The sequence below is a fragment of the Lotus japonicus genome, chromosome 2 (assembly GCF_012489685.1).
Source record: "Lotus japonicus ecotype B-129 chromosome 2, LjGifu_v1.2".
Taxonomy (NCBI): domain Eukaryota; kingdom Viridiplantae; phylum Streptophyta; class Magnoliopsida; order Fabales; family Fabaceae; genus Lotus; species Lotus japonicus.
In genome coordinates this window covers 58,535,514-58,554,557 of record NC_080042.1, presented here as the reverse complement: position 1 = coordinate 58,554,557, position 19,044 = coordinate 58,535,514, and the positions used below count along the sequence as shown (strand labels likewise).

The window sequence follows — 19,044 nt, the reverse complement described above, 5'->3', positions numbered from 1 at the left end:
TCTTTTGCTAAGGCATTTACTATTTCTCTTCTTCTAGTTTGGCTTCAATGTCTCTTCTCCCTCAGATACATTTCCATTACCCATTTTTTCCATAACTTAATTTAGTTTTCATGTCTTAGGTTTAATTTCTTTTGTGTTGAGTCTTGGATGCACACATTCATGATTCATTCTAGGATTTCACACTTTGTGAACCAAATTTTTGCTTGCAAGTTATTCTTTTGAGAATATTAAGTAGTAGTGGATATGAGATTAAACATTGTGTCCCATGCAAAATGATTACAATTTAAGTGGTGTTAAAATATGCTGCATAATGTAGTTTTAAATTCCTTCAGCATATTGATCTTTCACTTAACTTGATAATAAGAGGTAGGTAAGTGGGCCAACCTGGTCCGTTAAGGCCCGGTATGCATGGCCTGCAACTAAATAGATTATACAAATTTTGCTTACCTAAAAAAACCTAGTTGATTTGCAAAATAAGCAAGCTTAATACTTTCATGGTCCGCATCTTTATCGCATTAGTCTGCGGGTTAGTGGATCAATCCGCAGACCAACAAATTAATAAAATTTAAAAATCAAACAAAATTGTAAAAGTATTTAAAAAAATATAAAAATAAGTGAAAAAATATAATAAAAGTTTTTTTATTAAAATTGCAAAATCTAAAACAGAACTCTATTTATATCATCTAAATACAAAATAAAAATATTAACAACTTAATTCTTTTTTCACTTTCATCAATTTTTTAATAGGTAAAAATATATATTGGTGTGCGGATTGGTCCATAAACTCACATACCAAACCCATTTAACCTACGGGTTAAGCGGACCAACTCATATAAGCCCACATCAAAATATACTAGAAATTATCGAGTTGGCACTCCTCGGGAAGGTTATGGCTTCATTTTCCCTTGGATTTCATCTTCACTCGCAATGGAGGTTGGTTACGGTATGCTCGAGACTTGGGTTTTAAAAATATTGATTGTGAATCTGATTAATTACTTAGATGTTATCCATCTTTATGAGCAATTTTGATGTTAGTACTTATTGGTTGAGAGATGTGATTCTCCGAGTTAGGAATACACTGAATTGGAGTTGATATGTTTCTTAGTCTTATATCTCTAAGGACCACAACATATTTGCAGATGCTTTGACTGCTCTTTTAGAGATAACCTCATCGTCATGTTTGCAGATGTATTTTACATAAAGAAGACTCAAACCCAAGACTTTATTTTCCAATGTACCAAAAAAAAAACTCAAGACTATATTTAAGGGATATGGTTTAAAAAAAATTTTAAGAAATATTGAACATGTACCACTTGAATGCTCTAGAGAAATGCAACAAACTACTAAATGGATAAAATAGTGGTCATTGACATTTCTTACTTCCCACGAAGTCTCTATATTTGAAACAACACACATTTTTTATTCATTAACAACTCAATTATCAAATAACATGGGACATTATATCATGCGGGATCCTTAATGAAAGGTTGAAAGCTGTCATGTTGTGTCACTAATTAATACAATAAATAAAACAAAACAAGCCTCCTAGTTCAGACCGTTTGTGTCCAATACCATTATCAGCATCTAGGCACAACTTTGCCTTGCCAACTTCGTCAAACTGAAAAACAATTAACAAACAAGAGTGTATGATTGATATGACTCTGTTCTCACTTCTTGATTGGTTCCAAAACCCATGTCAAGCTTCTTTCTGCATTTTCAACATCCACCATCATCATGAGGTTGGCCTTTAAAAAAAGCTTTTGCTATGTGGTGGTGGTGTTGTTTGTGTCATTGAACTTGGTCTTGTGTGTTGAAGATTTTCATCCAGAAGAAAGAGATGCTTTGTTAGTCATAAGGGATTCTTTAAATTCTTCTCTTGATTTGCATGGGAATTGGACAGGGCCTCCTTGTATAGAGAATCTTAGTAGATGGATTGGTGTCACTTGTTCCAATTGGCATGTTGTTCATATTGTTCTTGAAGGAGTTAACCTTAGTGGCTTTTTACCTCCCACATTCCTTCAAAACATAACTTTGTTGACCCAGATTAGCTTCAGAAACAATGCAATTTTTGGGCCTCTACCAAACCTCACAAGTTTGGTGTTTTTGGAACAGGTCTTGCTCTCATTCAATCGTTTCTCAGGGTCAATTCCTGGGGAGTATGTTGAATTGCAAAGTCTTGAAGTGTTGGAGCTGCAACAAAACTACTTGGATGGTAAAATTCCACCCTTTGATCAACCATCATTGACAAGTTTCAATGTGTCATACAATCATCTGGTAGGGCCAATTCCTGAAACTTCTGTTCTTCAAAAGCTCCCAAAGAGTTCATTTGATAATAATTCAGATCTTTGTGGAAAGCAATTGGATAAGTTATGTCCTGCTGAACCTCCTGCTCCACCTCCAATCCCTGCAGTGGAAAGAAATAAGAAGAGACTTCATGTATGGATTATTGCTTTGATTGCTTCTGCAGCTGCACTGTGTCTTTTTCTGATCATTATTTCTTTCTTGTTTTCTATAAGAAAAGCAAGTAGAAAAGAAACAAGAAGAGATGGTTCAGCAGGTAAGATCATATCTTATACAACATGTCATCCAACCATTGGCTTTCTAAAACCTTATTACAATGCTATCTATATGAATATTCTAAGAAAAAAATGAAAAACATTTGTCAAGTGAATCAAGAATTTCATAAAGTACAATGTTGTCTCAAGCTAATTCTGGATTTCTAAGTGCATGTTTGGTTCAGTATTGTCAAACTTGATTTTGGATATAATTGATTTCGGTAACATTGACTTTGATAAAATTGAGTTGAAAGTGATGTGATTTATGTTTGGATACGTTCATGAGAAAAGTGGTTTCTATAGGGTAAAGATGTGAAATCCAGTTATGAAATCTCATTTATTATGTTCACCACAAAAGTTACCCTCTCTAATTTCAACGCAAAACTGATTTTGGAATTAAAATCCATTCTCCAGGTCTATTGACAGACATCAATATTACCACCTAAAACTGATTATGGTTAATGAGAATTGATTCCAAGGCTCCCAAAGGTGTAACCAAACACACTAAATTTTTTGAACCTTTTGTATTTTTCTTATAGGGTATGTTTTTGGAGCATGGGCAAGGAAGATGGTGTCTTATCCAGGGAACAGTGAAGAGTCTCAAAGATTAGGCCAATTAGAATTTTCCAACAAGAATTTCCCAGTTTTTGACTTGGATGATTTATTAAGGGCATCAGCACAAGTTCTAGGAAGAGGGAACTTAGGTGTTACATACAAAGCAACACTTGAAACTGGCACTGTTGTTGCAGTGAAGAGACTTAGCTCCATGAGTGAATTGAGCAGGAAGGAGTTTCTGCGGCAGATGCAATTGTTAGGACAGATAAAGCATGAAAATATAGTAGAAATTATATCCTTTTATTATTTAGAGGAGCAAAAGCTGATCATATATGAACTCACCTCTGATGGCAGTTTATTTGAACTCCTACATGGTTAGTTTGATTCTTTCCTTCATTAAATTCCTAAAGAAAACCCAGAATAACTAATCTCATGTTTGGAATTTTGGAATTAACATCCGGGTGTCGCCACCTCTGGGCTTACCCCGCGATTTTTTGAACTAACCCAGATATTTCGTGCCCCCTCCAGCCAGTAGTACTTTACCTTACCTAGACTCGATCGCAAGACTTGAGGGCTAAGTGGCTACCAATTGAGCTTGGTACATTGAGCACACAAGTAAGGTACCAAGTTAGATGGGATCTAGTGTAAAGTACTTGCTGGAGGGGGCGAGTAAAAGCTCTACGTGTACATCCAGGGCAAGTCCAAAGGTGGGTGACACCCAGATGAACTTCTTTTTCATCAAAAATCAATTCTGCCACCTTTTAGCTATTACTCGCAGTAGCTTCTCCCTAAAATTGATTTTGACTTTAGAATCAATTGTAGAAGGATTTTAAATACACACTAAGTGTCACACTAACATTCATAATCTTATGGTTCTAGAGGGTAGAGGAGCTGGAAGAGTATCTCTTGATTGGACCACAAGGCTAGCTATTATCAAAGACATAGCAAAAGGTCTTGCTTTCCTTCATCATTCTTTGTCTTCTCACAAGGTTCCTCATGCCAACCTCAAATCATGCAATGTCATAGTCCATCAAGATAGCCAAGGCTACCATTCCAAGCTCACAGACTATGGCTTCTTACCTCTACTCAAAGGTAAAAAGAATGCAGAAAAGCTAGCCATAAGCAAGTCGCCAGAATTTGTTAAAGGGAATAAGAAGCTGAGTCACAAAGCTGATGTTTATTGCTTTGGTATCATCATGCTAGAGATCATAACTGGTAAAGTTCCTGGTCAAATCTTAGGAGTTGAGGAAACAACCAGTGATCTTTCAGATTGGGTGAGAACAGTGGTGAACAATGATTGGTCCACAGATATATTGGATTTAGAGATTCTAGCAGAAAAAGAAAGGCATGATGGAATGTTGGAGCTAACAGAGCTGGCTCTGGAGTGTACAGATATGGCACCAGAGAAAAGGCCAAAAATGAGTGAAGTGTTGAAGAGAATGGAAGAGATAGAGCAAATAAAAATAGAGAATGACTAAACAAATTTAAAAGTCACTATAGCATGGTGTATTGTTTTGTATCAAGAGTACCCCATTTGTGTTCATATATTCATCAAAACACTCAATTCAGTTGACAATGATAGATAATCTAAAGTAGAAATTGGCTCCATTACTGCATGCAAGAAGATTTTTTCATATTAGATAAAAAATTTCTTTGGGATGTTGTTATTTCCATTGTTTTTACCTTTGCATGTATTTAGTTCAGAAGACAATGAATAGTTTCACATTATATTTATAATATGTTTATCCTCTCCACTAGAAGATTCATTTCTGATACGGATAACAGACAATCAGTTAAACTACTGAGTTTGAAGACAAAGGGGTAATTTCTGCAAGATAGTAAATGTAATGTTAAAACTCATAAAGTTTTGTTCAAGACCAGAATTACTTAACTCAATTCAAATACTTATCTGAGAATAAGCTTGTTTTCACATGGCAATGGGATACACTGCTCAAGCAAAGTTAGGGATGGTCACATCCACATCATACAATCAAAGCTTTTTTTTATATATGTATCAAAATATCACTATAACATTTTATCATAAATCATATTCAATGATTGGTGATTTCAATTCAAATTTCTCTTAATGATTTAACATGTAATTGATCAAGACACATCCAGATCATCCCCAGAATTAACTTGCAGGTTCTGTTTTTGACAGATTAAGTTGAATGAAAGGAAGTAGTACATGCGACAGATTATTTAAAAAAAGTACAACTAATAGGTAAAATTTATTAAATTCTATGAGTTTAAACACAAATTATTGATGCAATCATAAACAGATTTTAAAGTTTAAATTTAATAATGCATAAACATTATCTAAGATGAATTGAAAAAACACTGACTTTAAAAATACACAAGTCAGACAATTAAGCCTGTGGAACCGCAACCGCCTAGTGGCTAGACTTTGAATTTTGTCTTTGTTGAGAAAATGAGGATCAACATTAAACACTGGTGAATGTGGATATAGGTGCATATGTATAGGACATGAGCAACCAACACATATATATGAGTATGACACTACGTGCCCATCATTTAGCATCTTACAAATCCAGGTGTCTCACCTTAGTCCAACTCCTATTTTCCTCATATAAGCACTTCCACTTCACTTGTAAGCCATGCAAAAGACCCTCTATCACCCTACCTTCAAAACTCCCTTATTCAGTTTCATTCACACCAAAGAACAAGCACCTTTTCTGGAACAATAAAACTCCAAACTCTCAAACTCAGTGGATTAAAAACATTCATTTTTACCTGGGACAATCTTAGGTGCTAGTGTTAGAAATGTCAACCCGTAGATATGCTTTTGGAAGGGCTGATGAGGCTACCCACCCAGACTCCATAAGAGCCAGCATAGCTGAATTTGTCTCCACTTTCATCTTTGTCTTTGCTGGAGAAGGCTCTGGCCTTGCTTTGGGTTTGTATAATATATACACACTCAAAATCTGTCCTTACATGTTTAACAAGAGATAATGGTTTTGAAGTTTCTATTATTTATCTGGGCTGACTAAGAATGAATTTAGGATAAAATTATAAATTTAACATATGACTGGTTTATGTACCATGGTACATGTTTAATTTCTTTCTTGATTTTTGTTAAGCAAGTTTTTGAATTGGGAGGGTTAGTCCCATCAGGATTTAGATGTTTTCGGTTCAAACAGGAATGTGATTTTTTGAGTATACCTCTTTGGAAAAGAATACTCATAATCTTGTGTCTTTGTGATTATGTTAATCTAAGCATCTAACACATGCATGCATGTAATGACTATGCTAGTGTTTTTGGTAAATGAGTAGTGATGGTGATTTTGTGTGCTTTTTCTATATTGCAGTTAAGATTTACAGGGATTCAGCTTTCTCAGCTGGTGAATTGTTGGCAATTGCACTTGCACATGCATTTGCTCTGTTTGCTGCTGTGTCTTCCAGCATGCATGTATCCGGTGGCCATGTCAATCCGGCAGTGACATTCGGTGCTCTCATAGGTGGAAGAATCTCTGTTGTTCGTGCCATCTACTATTGGATTGCTCAACTTCTAGGTGCTATAGTGGCTGCCCTCTTGCTCAGGCTTTGCACTAATAACATGGTAAATCTTATTTTTATGTGCTAACTCCAAAACTGGATAATAGTAGGATGGTAAAAAAAAGGAAAGTAATTTATAAGGATCCGCATACTGCAGACATCCAATAGATACTCAGAGAGCGGAGAAGGAAGATAATCATGTGATATATGATAGGGGGGAGAGATAGAGAGAGATATGAGGTGTTTGTTAGATATCAACACTATTTTATGTTTTCGGTTAAGTTTTATATTGTAAAATTAAGGCAAAAGTCAAGGCACACATAATAAGGGACTCAAACCTAGAAAAGCACCATAACATAGCATAAGATACTCGTAACAGCTAGCATGCTCTAAAACCACACACCGGTGACAGTAATCCTAACAAGCAAAAAACAAAAAAATCACCCATAAACATGAAAATAAAAATATAAAGGTTAACTGATTGTTCCAAATAGCATATTACAAATTTGCTCATTTCTCTTAGAAAGAGATAATCCCTTAGAAAGAGATAAGCTGGTGTTATGTAGCTATGCTAGTGCGTTATTGAAACAAATTATCATAACTATGCCTTGCATTCTATCATTAAGAGGGGATAGTCTAAAGATGGGTGGTGGTGGCACTATTTGAATAGTTGAGTATATCATTAATATTATAGCAATTAACTTTCAATGAAAACTGATTTGGTGTTGTGGTTTTAATGCAGAGACCAGCAGGGTTTCATGTAGGACAGGGTATTGGCGCTTTCCACGGGCTTATACTTGAGATTATCATGACATTTGGGCTGATGTACACAGTATATGCTACTGCAATTGATCCCAAAAGGGGTAGTATTGGGGCCATTGCACCTTTGGCAATTGGACTCATAGTTGGGGCAAACATCCTTGTTGGTGGACCATTTGATGGAGCATGCATGAACCCAGCTCTGGCTTTTGGGCCTTCCTTGGTGGGCTGGAGATGGCACTACCACTGGGTCTTCTGGTTGGGCCCTTTTCTTGGAGCTGCACTGGCAGCACTCATATATGAGTATCTTGTGATCCCAACAGAGCCCTCACATGCACACCAGCCTTTGGCTCCTGAAGATTATTAGTTTAGCCTCTGTTTATCAAAATAAAAGTGTTTGGTTCTGTTTATCAAAATATTTAAGGTTATGATTATGGTGTGTTGTTTTGTTTATTCCATCTTTATGCTTTGGTTGCCACTGAACTCTCATGTATGGGTCTCAACTCCCAAACCTAGTTCAGTCAGTGTGTTGTCTTTCCTACACATAGTGAATAAAATGTGAACACTATATTGTATAAATATTTTGCAAGTTACACTTACTTAATAGGTGCCACTCGCATTGACTGTTTCAAGTTCAATCGTTTGGCCTTTGGTCTTCACCACACTGGCTCGCATTGACTGTTTCAAGTTCGATCATTTGGCCTTTGGTCTTCACCACACTGGCTCGGTTGGAATTGTGGGGGCGATTTAGTAAAAACAAAAGCTACACCTGCATGAAAGAGATGACTTTGTTTGCACATGAATCTTGTGTGTGTTTTTTACATAATAATGGACCCATTGCTTAATTCAGTTTTAAAGTCGTATTGGTTTACAACTTTCACCTGGATTGTATTCCAATAAAAAACAACAAATTAGAGGGACATTTCTTTCCTCTATATTTTTTGAATAATCAATAAATCAAATTTTAGTTAAAAGTCAATTTTGTCAATATTATACATCTATACTTTTGTTTGCTTGTAAAATCTGGCAACCCAAGGAGCAAGTTCAGTATTATGAGGTGTCCTGGGGTTGGCAGAGTAATAATCACACCAATAGCAAGGGTTGAGTCTATCAGCAAATTTTTTGTCAGCATAAAGACAAAAAGGTAGCCAATCTTCACCTCCATTCATTCTTCTTTTCCTTTCCCTTGGATAAGCTAAAGGTGCTTGTACATACCTGCAAGTATGTCCACAGCATTAGTAATACGGCAAGTGGAATCATATCTGAATGAAAATGAGAATTTTGGTGATTCCCTATACCTATAAAGAATAGCACTTGGGAAGATTTTAATACCAACAGTGTAACAGCCCCAAGTACAATGACAAGTTCAGCAAACAATGCAAAAGTGTACATAATATCCAAAGGTTAAGGGAAAACACCAAAGAAGCTCCTAATACAGCATAACATCAAGTGAAATTCCACAATTTTCAATGTAACCTATAAGATAAAAAAACAGCAACAACAATATTGGATACCTGATACCATCAACAACAGCATCCCAGCAGAAGTGAGTATGACCAAATACATGGCAAGAAGATGCACTCTTCCTTCCCTCAGCCCCATGTATAGACCTTATTCGATCTTCAAGAGGGTCTGAACCAATTATTTTTGGGAGCTTGGGATAGAATAACATCCTCTTCTCAGGACAAAGTTCCTGCCTGTGAAGCATGCAATCAAATATGAGCCAAAACCAGAATTCAAATGACAAAATAGTTATAGGAATTGAAACTGAAAAAATAGCTACAATTCAAATTACAGATTAATCACCTGGGAACAAAGTGGGAAAAGGTAATGATGTGATCACATGTATTCTGAATCTCCTTTATCACTTTCATTTGTTTATCATTCATGCCATCAAAATGTACAGCGAGGGAGGAATCGCCATTTGAAAGTCCATTGGGCCACTTACATGCATGGAAGTCCTTACATGCCTAATAGAAAAACAAATATAATAATAGTAGGTACAAATTTACACCAAGATCAGTCTAATTGGCAGCATTTTATGGCAGCCAAAAGCAAACTCAGCTGACTTTAAAATATAGTATGCAGATGTAAATATTAAAATGATATAAAAGAGTGTTCCTCTAATAATCTGCGTACATACATAAAGAACAGACACGTGGAATTTTCAAAGTCCAAATTCTACATGTCCAGAACTAACTTAGTCACATATTAAGAGTGGCAGTTTTACCTCATTGTTGGTTCCATTCCATTCCTTTCATTTCTGCTAGATCGAAGGGTATCATAGCTTCAAAAATGCAAGAGCATTACTCTTATTTTGTTTTAGTTTATTATTACTTCTTCACTGTCAAGGACCAACTCTCATGAAAGAGGCCTTCAAATGTCTGACAATGTACAAACTTAATTTTTTTATCATATATTCAACTTTAAACTCTGAAAAAAAATGGGGCTGCAAAGATTGAATTCCTGATGTGATCATAGAAGCTTTAGTTACATGTTAAGAACTAACTCTCCCAAAAGTTTGAACTTTGAAGTGTCACTAAGGTGAAGGCTTAAGCGTTAAGACTGGTTTTATGTCGCTAACAACTTCGCACAAAGTTAACAAAATAACATCCAACCAACACTATCTTGTATATCTTCTTAATCACAGCCATGGATCTCGCACAAACTCTGGGCTGAAATCTGCCAAGTGCTTTCTTCTGATTTGGTACTCTACATTCGTACAAAATAACTGAATAGTATAGTGCTTAGCTGCTTATATTTAGACAAGCTTTCCACGCATACTATCAAACCCTTACATGACTTTCTTCTTGTTTATCCTTGGCTACTAGCTATTTCCCTAAGCATGTAGCTAGAACAAATATAGATAATGCCAACCTAAGATTGACTCAGCATATTATGTTATCAGGATTTAGGACTTGCTTTGAAAATTCTTGCCTATACCAACAAACTTCTTATGCCCTAAACCCAACCCTCCAGCTCTGGGGCTAAAGAATAGTATGGAAGAACCAACCACATGAAAGGTGATGAGACATGGAACAAACAATTTTATATAACACTTAGATAACTAACCATTTCAGAGCACTGTGGTAATTAGGTCAGCACATTGATGCATAGTAATTACCAACCAATTGGTATTATAGTCTGCTTATGAATAACCCAATTGACAACACTCACACTGTCAAAATCACACATATCTATTACAAAAGACAAATGAGCATGAAGTTCATATGCACATAGTCTTTAATCTAGCACTACGGGAAATTAAGCGCATGATCAGACAATCAATCAACTTTTCCTAAATGGCTTACTAGGAGTTAAGAGAATAGTCACCATCTCCAAAGGCGGGATGTGAAAGCCTGTTATGTCCTTCTCTTTGTCAAAGCTCTGAAATAAGCAGGGTGAAGGTTTAAATAAAAGTTTTCCCATAAGTAACAATTTGGATGCAATCCAACATCAGGTATAAAAGATTGACGAGCTTAAAATTGACATTACAGAAGTAATCACCTCATGATACCAAGAGAACAAAGGAATGATTCCTAATTCACCTACAACCATTGGATTTGTCTCAACTCCAATTCTCTTACATGCATCAAGCAATTTATTCAACTTTTCAAGAGAATCAACCTGGAGAAAAATCAGCAAAGACTTCTTCAAAATAAAAGTACGCCAATAAAGACAAAGGATTTAATAACAAGTATCAACAGCAACAAAATATACCCATTGGAAAATCAGGGTACACAGTGCAAAATGTGTGGAAAATACACCAGAAATTATCTTCATGGAATTAATGAAATGATATCTCAAACCAATAACAAACCCTTTTCCTTTTTATATCTTTTATTTTTGGTAGGGGTAGCTTTGATGGAAACCAGGATCAACTGGCACTGATCAGAGAGATAAAGCCACTAGTCTAGAACTCAGGTTTATACCTTGAAAGTTGAAACTACAGGGACACTCTGGTATATTGATTAATCAAATAAGAAGGGAATAACAGCTCACTTTTCAAATTAAACTATGGCTAAAGCAAGATTTAACAAACAAACTAGAATACATAAGCTTCCACAAAGCCACATCTAAAGCATCTATTTTCAAACAATGGTTGCAAAACAAATTAACTAGGCAAGTATGTTCTAAAGGAATCAGGCAACAACATGTGAACCATAGTCATCCATTTTGCCCAACTAACTAGTCATGAGCCATGAGAAAAGGATTACAAACACAAATTCATCTATGCAATAGATATAATCAAGAACCAATAGTCCTCTAAGTTTTAGATGTTAGATGGAGGCACATAAATAGTTTTTTTATTGCTAACAAATGTATCTTTACCAAATCAAATAGTTTATCTACATAATGCATGAACTTGGAATTCATGATGAGGGTACAATGACCTTACATAATTTTGCCCCTCGCGGCGGAGCCAAAGGTCATGGTTTCCAGGAACATAGAAGACATGCTCAAATCTTTCTTTCAACAAAGACATTGTAGCCACAAACATGCAACATGTCTCTGCCACATCACCTGCCACAAGAAGAACATCACTCTTGTGTTTTTCACCAGACAAGCACTTGACCCAGTTCAAGTTCTCATCATAATCAGTGTGCAAGTCAGACACCACAAACACACGCAGCCCATCAGTGTTCCCCAAAACGGAAGGTGAAATCTGGGGCCTTCCAAGGTCAAACCTTCTCATGTTTCTTTCATAGCTGCAGCTGACTTTCACTTGTTTAGAGAAAAGTACAGAGTGGTGGGGGTGTTGAGAGAGGGTGGGACAAGAAGGGTTCAATCTCACCACCATGAGAACCCAATGCAGACCAAGGAAATCCCTTTGATCTACAATGATCTAAATTCACTATGAAAATGCTACCAAGTTAAACAAATCGCAAAAGGGTAGTTGATGCTGTGCTCTGAACAGCGAAACCAAGTTACATTTGGAACATGAAGGAATACATAGGAAATATCGAACAGAAAATAAAACAGAACCATGTGATTGTGTGTGACTGTGTGAGAGCTCCGCGGAAAGATGACAATTCCCCATTTGGTGTGTCGTATTAGCCCCGATAAGTATCTTATATTATACAACGTTTGATTATACACATATAATTCATCATATCATTTAAATTAATGCAATCTTATATTTGGTGAAGTATCCTATAATGATAGATAATAAATGTTGTTATAGCGGTGGTTGAGTGATAGCACTGAATGTGGGGGTAGTGGAGAAGGTGGGGATACTGAAGGGTGGTGGTTGCAGTATTTATAGTGGTAACAGTACTGGAGGTGGAGGGTGGTGGTTGTGGTAGGATATTAGATTATTAGTGGTGGTGTTGATGGTGGTGTCAGCAGTAGCGCGGTGGTTGGGGTAATGGTGTCGACGACGCAGTAGTGCTGGCGACGGTAGGGTGGTGGTGATGGTAGTGGAGGAGGACGGTGGTTGTGGTAGCAGTAGGGTGTTGATGGCAGTGTTGGTAGCAGTAGGGTGGTGGTGGAGGAGAACGGTGGTTGTGGTGACTGTATGGTGGTGGTGGTGTCAGTGGCGGTGGGTGGTGGTGTTGGACCGTTGGATGGATAGTGGTAGTGATGGTGGCAGCGGTGGCGGAGGATGGATAGTGGTGGTCTCAACGGCGATGGCAGTGGTGGTGTCGACGGTGGTGGGTGATGGTGGTGGTGGTGGAGGAGGACGGTGGTTGTGGTGGAGGTAGAGTGGTGGTGGCGGTGGCGGTAGCGGTGTCGGTGGTGGCGCCAACGATGATAGTGGTGGTGGAGGGTGGCGGTGGTGGTGGTGGAGGGCAGTGGTTGTGGTGGTCGTAGGGTGGTGGTGTTGGTGGCGGCGAGTCGGCGATAGTTGAGGATGGTGACCGTCGCGGTAATGGTGGTGGACGGTGAATGGTGGAAACAGTAGAGGGTGGTGGTAATGGTGGCTTATACATCAAAATCTTATGAGGCTTTATCCATCACATACATGATGGATTAAATAATACATCATTTTGATGTATAAGAGTGAGTTGATGGATAAGCTTATACAATACAATGTTAGCACCAAACAATTGATAAGCCCATAATGTATTGTATAAGCTTATACAATCATGTCTAATACGACATACCAAACGAGACAGTCATCAGTTTAACCCTTTATTTTGAGATTTTTATGAGCTAAATATGTTTTCATCCATCTAAACTTTCAGAACTTTTGTTTTGGTCCCTCTCCATGAAAAGTTCTAATTTTCACCCTGTAGTTTATGAGATGAAGACTTATAGAATTTTTTGAACTTACTTCAATCTTAACATTTGAAATGTGAGGAATGTCCTTCCATTTATAGATACTTTATTAGTTATACGTCAAGTGAGTATAAGACTTTAATACACCCTCCTTATACTCATGCTGAATTACAAATAAAACGTGAAGTTTACAAAACTGGACATTTGTACGTGACCCTTTATATGTCACATAGATAAACAGATCTATGATATTCTCTAATACTATATTAAAATTTAGGTTAAGCCTAACTTTATCCCAAAAGCTTGTTTAGAGATAGAGTTAGGCACATTATGAAGTCTAAGATGGAACCAATGCCTAAATCCTTTTATTCAGTCCCCCATAAATGGATCACATGCAGATGTTCAGTTGTGAAAATTTCGAACTCTAAATGTTTGTTCACAGCGTGAAAATGTGTTAACGTGTAAAATTGACGAGGAATATGGCTAATGAAGTTGTTCACGTTGAATATAAAAAAAAGAGACCAAGTCAAAACCCATAGGAGTTAGGGTTTTAACCTAGACGCCATTTTAGTATATCAAGTGAACAAGTGTTTATTACAATGATCATTTTCCTTTTATGGTGAGAAAGGAAAAATTCTTAACCTAATTCCTCATGAGACTTGGACTTAATTAAAACAGATGGACCCAAGTGTGCAATATGCTACAAAGTAGTACATTACTAGTCTAATAGTGGTTTATGTGACAAGCAAGTGATAAGTGATGTAGTATTCTATAACATGTTGTCTATCTACCTTTTTTATGATGATAGATAAAAAAACATGGAAAAGAATGATGTTACATTTCAAAGAATACTATAGAAAACTAGATTTATCACTATATTAGAAACATTCTTAGAAAAACAATTTTATTGACAAAATATTTAATTCTGCTCTGAAAACTCAATAGTTCTTTTGATGTAGTATTCATATGTTGCTTCTAGTTATGTTTTAAACTCCAATTTATTTGGTGTTATATGTTAAGGCCCAACCTACATTTTCTCCCATGACATGCATGCATCTATCAACCTTAATGTGATTTTGCTTATTTATTGCTTTATTCAATCGTTGCTGGTTACATGTTTGTATTAGTGTGACTTAACATCTTTTTCTATTTTATTGATACAGGAAGCTTGGTATTGGAAGTTTACTCTATAAATGCCTGCTTGTGGAGAATGTGTCGGCAACTAGTTCCCTAGAGTTGGTTCAAATAGACTTGCCTAGGGTTGCCGCGTGAGTTGGTTAGGAAAACTGACACAATGATTCCATAATGGATACATAAAGATGTAAATGACTGTAAACGCTGGAAACGTAAAGCAAAGACTGAAAATAAGTAAATGGATGGAAAATTAAATGAAATAAAGTAAATGGACAAAGAAAATACGAAATATTTGTATATTGTATTGATCATTTTATTATGTGTTTGTACAAATAATCCTCTCCCTATTTGTTTGGAGAAATCGTCTAAATATAACAGTTGGTCAGACATAATCCACGAAACAACCTCTTGTTTCTCCATGCAAGTCACTCATAGATTGTGGGTGTTAGTGTCGTATTCCTCCTAGTCAACTTGGAAGATCGCTTTAGAACGATCTTCCTTGTATCAACGTGTTCATAGTGGAAAACCATATTCCCTATTATTAAGGAACAAAACTAATTGCTTATGGACACATGGAAAAACCATAGAAGCTTCAAAATATATTTTCCTTTATGTTTGAGCTTATGTCTTTGTCCACTAACCGTGTCCAGATGCATGATTATTCTTGCTCGACTCATTTTCTTTATTGTACCAACAACTACAATCATAGCTTTGGTTAATCCTCCATGGCTAGTTCTTACGCTACAACTAGCTTGTTTATTCGGATACCAAAGTAGTCGTTACATATTTTTTGGTGTCAAACACCTGGTATAACATTTTAGCACTGAATTGTGTGTTTCTACTAATTTTAGCACTTATTTTGTATATGTGTGTGATTTTAACATGTTTTATATTTTGATTTTAACATGTTTTGTTATGTAATTTTTTTTATCTCTCTTGAATTTTTAGTTTTTCAATCTACTAAAGTTCTTTTCTTCTATGTTTCACAGACATGATTCTTGAAAGTTTTTATCCATTGTGCCAAGAGGAAAGCAAAGAAAGTCCTCTTGATGTTACTAAGCCTAAATAGAAAATTTCTTCCTTCTCTCTCTTGCTCTGCCTTTACTAATACAGGAAACTCACTTCAAATTTAAACTATTCAACTTAAGCTCCTTCTATAGAGATATATTTTTTCGTCTCATGCATGGATACCTTACATAGCTCAGAATCTATTCTAACCCAAAATCACTATTATTTCTATCCACATGAGATGCTAGAAGAAACCAACCACACCCTTTGGGTCATCAATACCCTTTGGGGTATTTACAAGAGGAACTGCAAGATCAAAGGTAATATTATAAAATATGAAGTAATATATTACAGTTTTTCTGGGCCTTCGAAATATTGTTGTACTAACTTAGGCAATAAGGTGATGTTAGAATAATAGTTCAGTTGTAGTCTTTCATATGAAGAAAAATTACATTAGTTATTGGTATTGGATAATTCATCAATCCCCTTCTTTCCTTTGTTTATCCCTTTTCTGCTTTTGTAAGTTATTCTATATATTTGGTGGGATAGATGCTAGCTAGGTGGTTGATAGTGATGGGTAGATGAATTCAAGGATAGCTTGAAATATTTTTATATTTTTCTATAAGTTTTATGTGATAGAAAACAATGAAGCATTTGAAAGCATCAAAGAGGCTATTATTATAAACTGCCACAAATAATCTAAGAAGTCTAATAAATAGTGTCGGTTGTATGTACTGACGCTAATGCTAATAAATTATCGTCAGCCTTCATGCTAAGTGAATAGCGTTGGATTAGCATTGATTTTAGTCGGCCAAAAGGTTGATGCTAAAATTTAGCTATGACCCCTTTAGAGTCGGCCATGACACTAACACTAACCCAATGCTAAATCGGGTACAATTCGGCGTTTAACCTATGCAAATTAGAGTTTTTATTTGTAGGGGTAACACAAGATAGGGGGTTGGATTGTGTTTCAAAACTTTTGCAAACAAAATCAACTAAATTAAACTGTTTTGGAAAAAAATATTTTCTTAAAAAAACTTCTATTTTAGTAGCGACGAAAATATATCAAGGGTAAATAACAAAGAGATAAAAGACAATAAAAAGCACACAAGACATTTTATCCTAGCTCACATTTAACCTTTGGGCTAGTCCAACTTTTGGTTTCTAACCAAAATTATCCACTAAACTCAATCAAGTTTTGTATAGGACTTTTCCTTTTACAAGTATTCTCAAGGACTTCTTCTTTTACAAGTATTCTTGTTTTCCCAAGTCTTTTCAGAGTTCACAACTTAAAATAAGTGTGAGCGGGTTCTCTACTTTGAGTTCTCTCTAAGATATGATAGTAAAAAATATAAGCTCAATGTACTCTTGTATTTGTACTAAGTGTTTACGCTAGAAGTGCACACTAAGAGTATTATAATGAAAGAAATAAATACTTAAGAAATAAAAATAGCTCATGTAAGATTTTCAAAGATATAGTTGGACTTCATACTTTCTTAAAGTGCCCTTTATAGCTCTCTTAAAAATGTGACAGATGGAGAAATTAGTGTCAGGGATCCTCTTGCCCTTCAAGATTCAAACAACTTCTAATAAGGCATTAAATTCAGATAAATGTTTGTTGTACTTGATATCTCCACTTGACATCCTTAGTGAGATCTTTCCAAAAAGGGAGGTGCAAAATATTGTCTCCAAGCAAGCATAGTACTTGACTTTTCATTTATGTGTCACGTCTATAATTGACCTAGTAGAGTAGGCTCTTCATCCAACAATAGGTGAGTATGAAAAAAGCTAATTTTCAATAGCTATGATATATGTCACCATCAATCTCTGACTTTCACTTTGTCTTAGGTCATCAATGTACTTGTTAGATGATGCAGACCTTAGATGAAGTGGTAATCCTAAGTTAGACGAATCAATCTTCAATTCTTCAGGTGAAGTCTTCACATAAGGTGTTAGACAAAGTTTCTTCAGATAAAGATGAACTCTCCATAACTTGTTAGAAAAATATACTTGATTAGTTGAACTTAATAGTGCTTGAGAAATTTTGTTCCTGAAATTTCAAAACACAATGGTTAAGTACTTGCTTACATGATATAATTATAACTTATGTAATGTTATCATCAAAACCTACTTAAGGAATTTTTAGGTATCTAAATTTTGACAAATACCACGGACATTTGTCAGACAAAGCCCTGGATGAAATCTTCATAATCTCCTTCAAGTGCTTCTTTCGAGCATTTGCAAAGACTTCGCCGCCAGCGGATCCTCTTGTTAAGGTAGATCGACTTCCCTCTTTTTTTCCTTAAACTCAAACATGAGACTATGCTAAAGAGTGATAGGATCATAGAGGCAACTCTGTATCTTCTATAATTTGGATGAGAGATGAAATCCATATATGTTATCAAAGGTTCCCCCTCAATACTAGGAGGATTAACTGAACATGCATTCTTAGTTACACGACTTGATATTTCCTAATACCTCAATCGGTTGTTGATTTTGCTAAAGTCTCTCATTGGGGAGAAATGAGAGGTCATCCATATGGAAGTTTCATGGTGATGGGTCCTCTTTAGCTTCGTCAATGACGGTAGGCGCTTTGTGGACACTGTAACTATGAGATCCCTAAGGGGATAATCCGAGGATGGAGAGTACCGTTGTAGTTAGTAACATTTGTGGACTCATGATTAATGGTATATGTGGGCTTGTCCTTCAGTAAGGTGAAGAGGGCCACATAAGTGGTATAGTTGGTTTAAACATGATTGTGCTGGTATTTACTCTTTTGTCCTACTGCTACAAACGTCACAAATTGTTGAAATGATTGATGTCTTTATTGTGTTGTTTTTAACTTAAAAGTCTTCTCTGCTTATGGAATGTTGTCATTTTTTTTTTGGCAAGTGTGAGACATTTCCCATGAAAGATTGGTGCGTAATCCATATCATGGAACATGGAATACATGACATCACGTGGTCCGAAATTTCCATTCGAATTAGAGTTACCCAAATTGGTAGGAATGTCTCTCCATGTGTTAATCATGCTAGGAGTCAACATGAGGTTGTTGCGACTTTGAAGATAAGTTTCTCGCCACGTGCCGCAAGAGCCACACACATCACTAGGGATGTGTATCCCCTCATTCTCAACATTGTACTAGTTGTATTGAACCCAAATATTCCCCGCTACTAGTTAATGTAGGTTAATTCTGATACATACTTGTGTAGAATGTCATCTTGGGGAAACATTTAATTTTTATTAAATATATATATATATATAATTCAATAAATTTAATTTAATAACTTTATTT

General features: G+C 36.0%; 3 protein-coding genes across 7 annotated transcripts; 2 read left to right on the top strand and 1 right to left on the bottom strand.

The window, feature by feature from the left end:
* Window positions 1-1,393: 1,393 nt before the first annotated feature.
* On the top strand, window positions 1,394-4,718 carry LOC130738531 (leucine-rich repeat receptor-like protein kinase PXC1). 2 transcript variants are annotated; one of them, XM_057590528.1, is made up of 4 exons: window positions 1,394-1,739; window positions 2,113-2,557; window positions 3,095-3,484; window positions 3,990-4,718. In XM_057590528.1, the coding sequence occupies exons 1-4, from the start codon at window positions 1,647-1,649 to the stop codon at window positions 4,586-4,588; spliced, it is 1,527 nt and encodes a 508-aa protein (XP_057446511.1). In that variant the 5' UTR covers window positions 1,394-1,646; the 3' UTR covers window positions 4,589-4,718. The 2 variants fall into 2 exon arrangements, with proteins under 2 accessions (XP_057446511.1, XP_057446510.1); XM_057590527.1 differs by having other exon boundaries at window positions 1,395-2,557.
* Window positions 4,719-5,757: 1,039 nt separating this feature from the next.
* LOC130738533 (probable aquaporin TIP-type alpha) lies at window positions 5,758-7,972 on the top strand. The gene is made up of 3 exons (XM_057590533.1): window positions 5,758-6,027; window positions 6,440-6,690; window positions 7,369-7,972. Exons 1-3 carry the CDS (start codon window positions 5,895-5,897, stop codon window positions 7,750-7,752), a joined length of 768 nt encoding a protein of 255 aa, XP_057446516.1. The 5' UTR covers window positions 5,758-5,894; the 3' UTR covers window positions 7,753-7,972.
* Window positions 7,067-12,440, bottom strand: LOC130738532 (uncharacterized). Of its 4 annotated transcripts, none has more exons than XM_057590531.1 (8): window positions 11,785-12,440; window positions 10,893-11,012; window positions 10,719-10,772; window positions 9,192-9,355; window positions 8,900-9,082; window positions 8,545-8,600; window positions 7,986-8,154; window positions 7,067-7,760 (listed from the first exon to the last, which is right to left on the bottom strand). In XM_057590531.1, the coding sequence occupies exons 1-7, from the start codon at window positions 12,184-12,186 to the stop codon at window positions 8,069-8,071; spliced, it is 1,065 nt and encodes a 354-aa protein (XP_057446514.1). In that variant the 5' UTR covers window positions 12,187-12,440; the 3' UTR covers window positions 7,067-7,760; window positions 7,986-8,068. The 4 variants fall into 4 exon arrangements, with proteins under 4 accessions (XP_057446514.1, XP_057446513.1, XP_057446515.1 ...); XM_057590530.1 differs by having other exon boundaries at window positions 7,067-7,738; window positions 11,785-12,439; XM_057590532.1 differs by lacking the exon at window positions 7,067-7,760 and adding an exon at window positions 8,684-8,814.
* Between the last annotated feature and the right edge of the window lie 6,604 nt (window positions 12,441-19,044).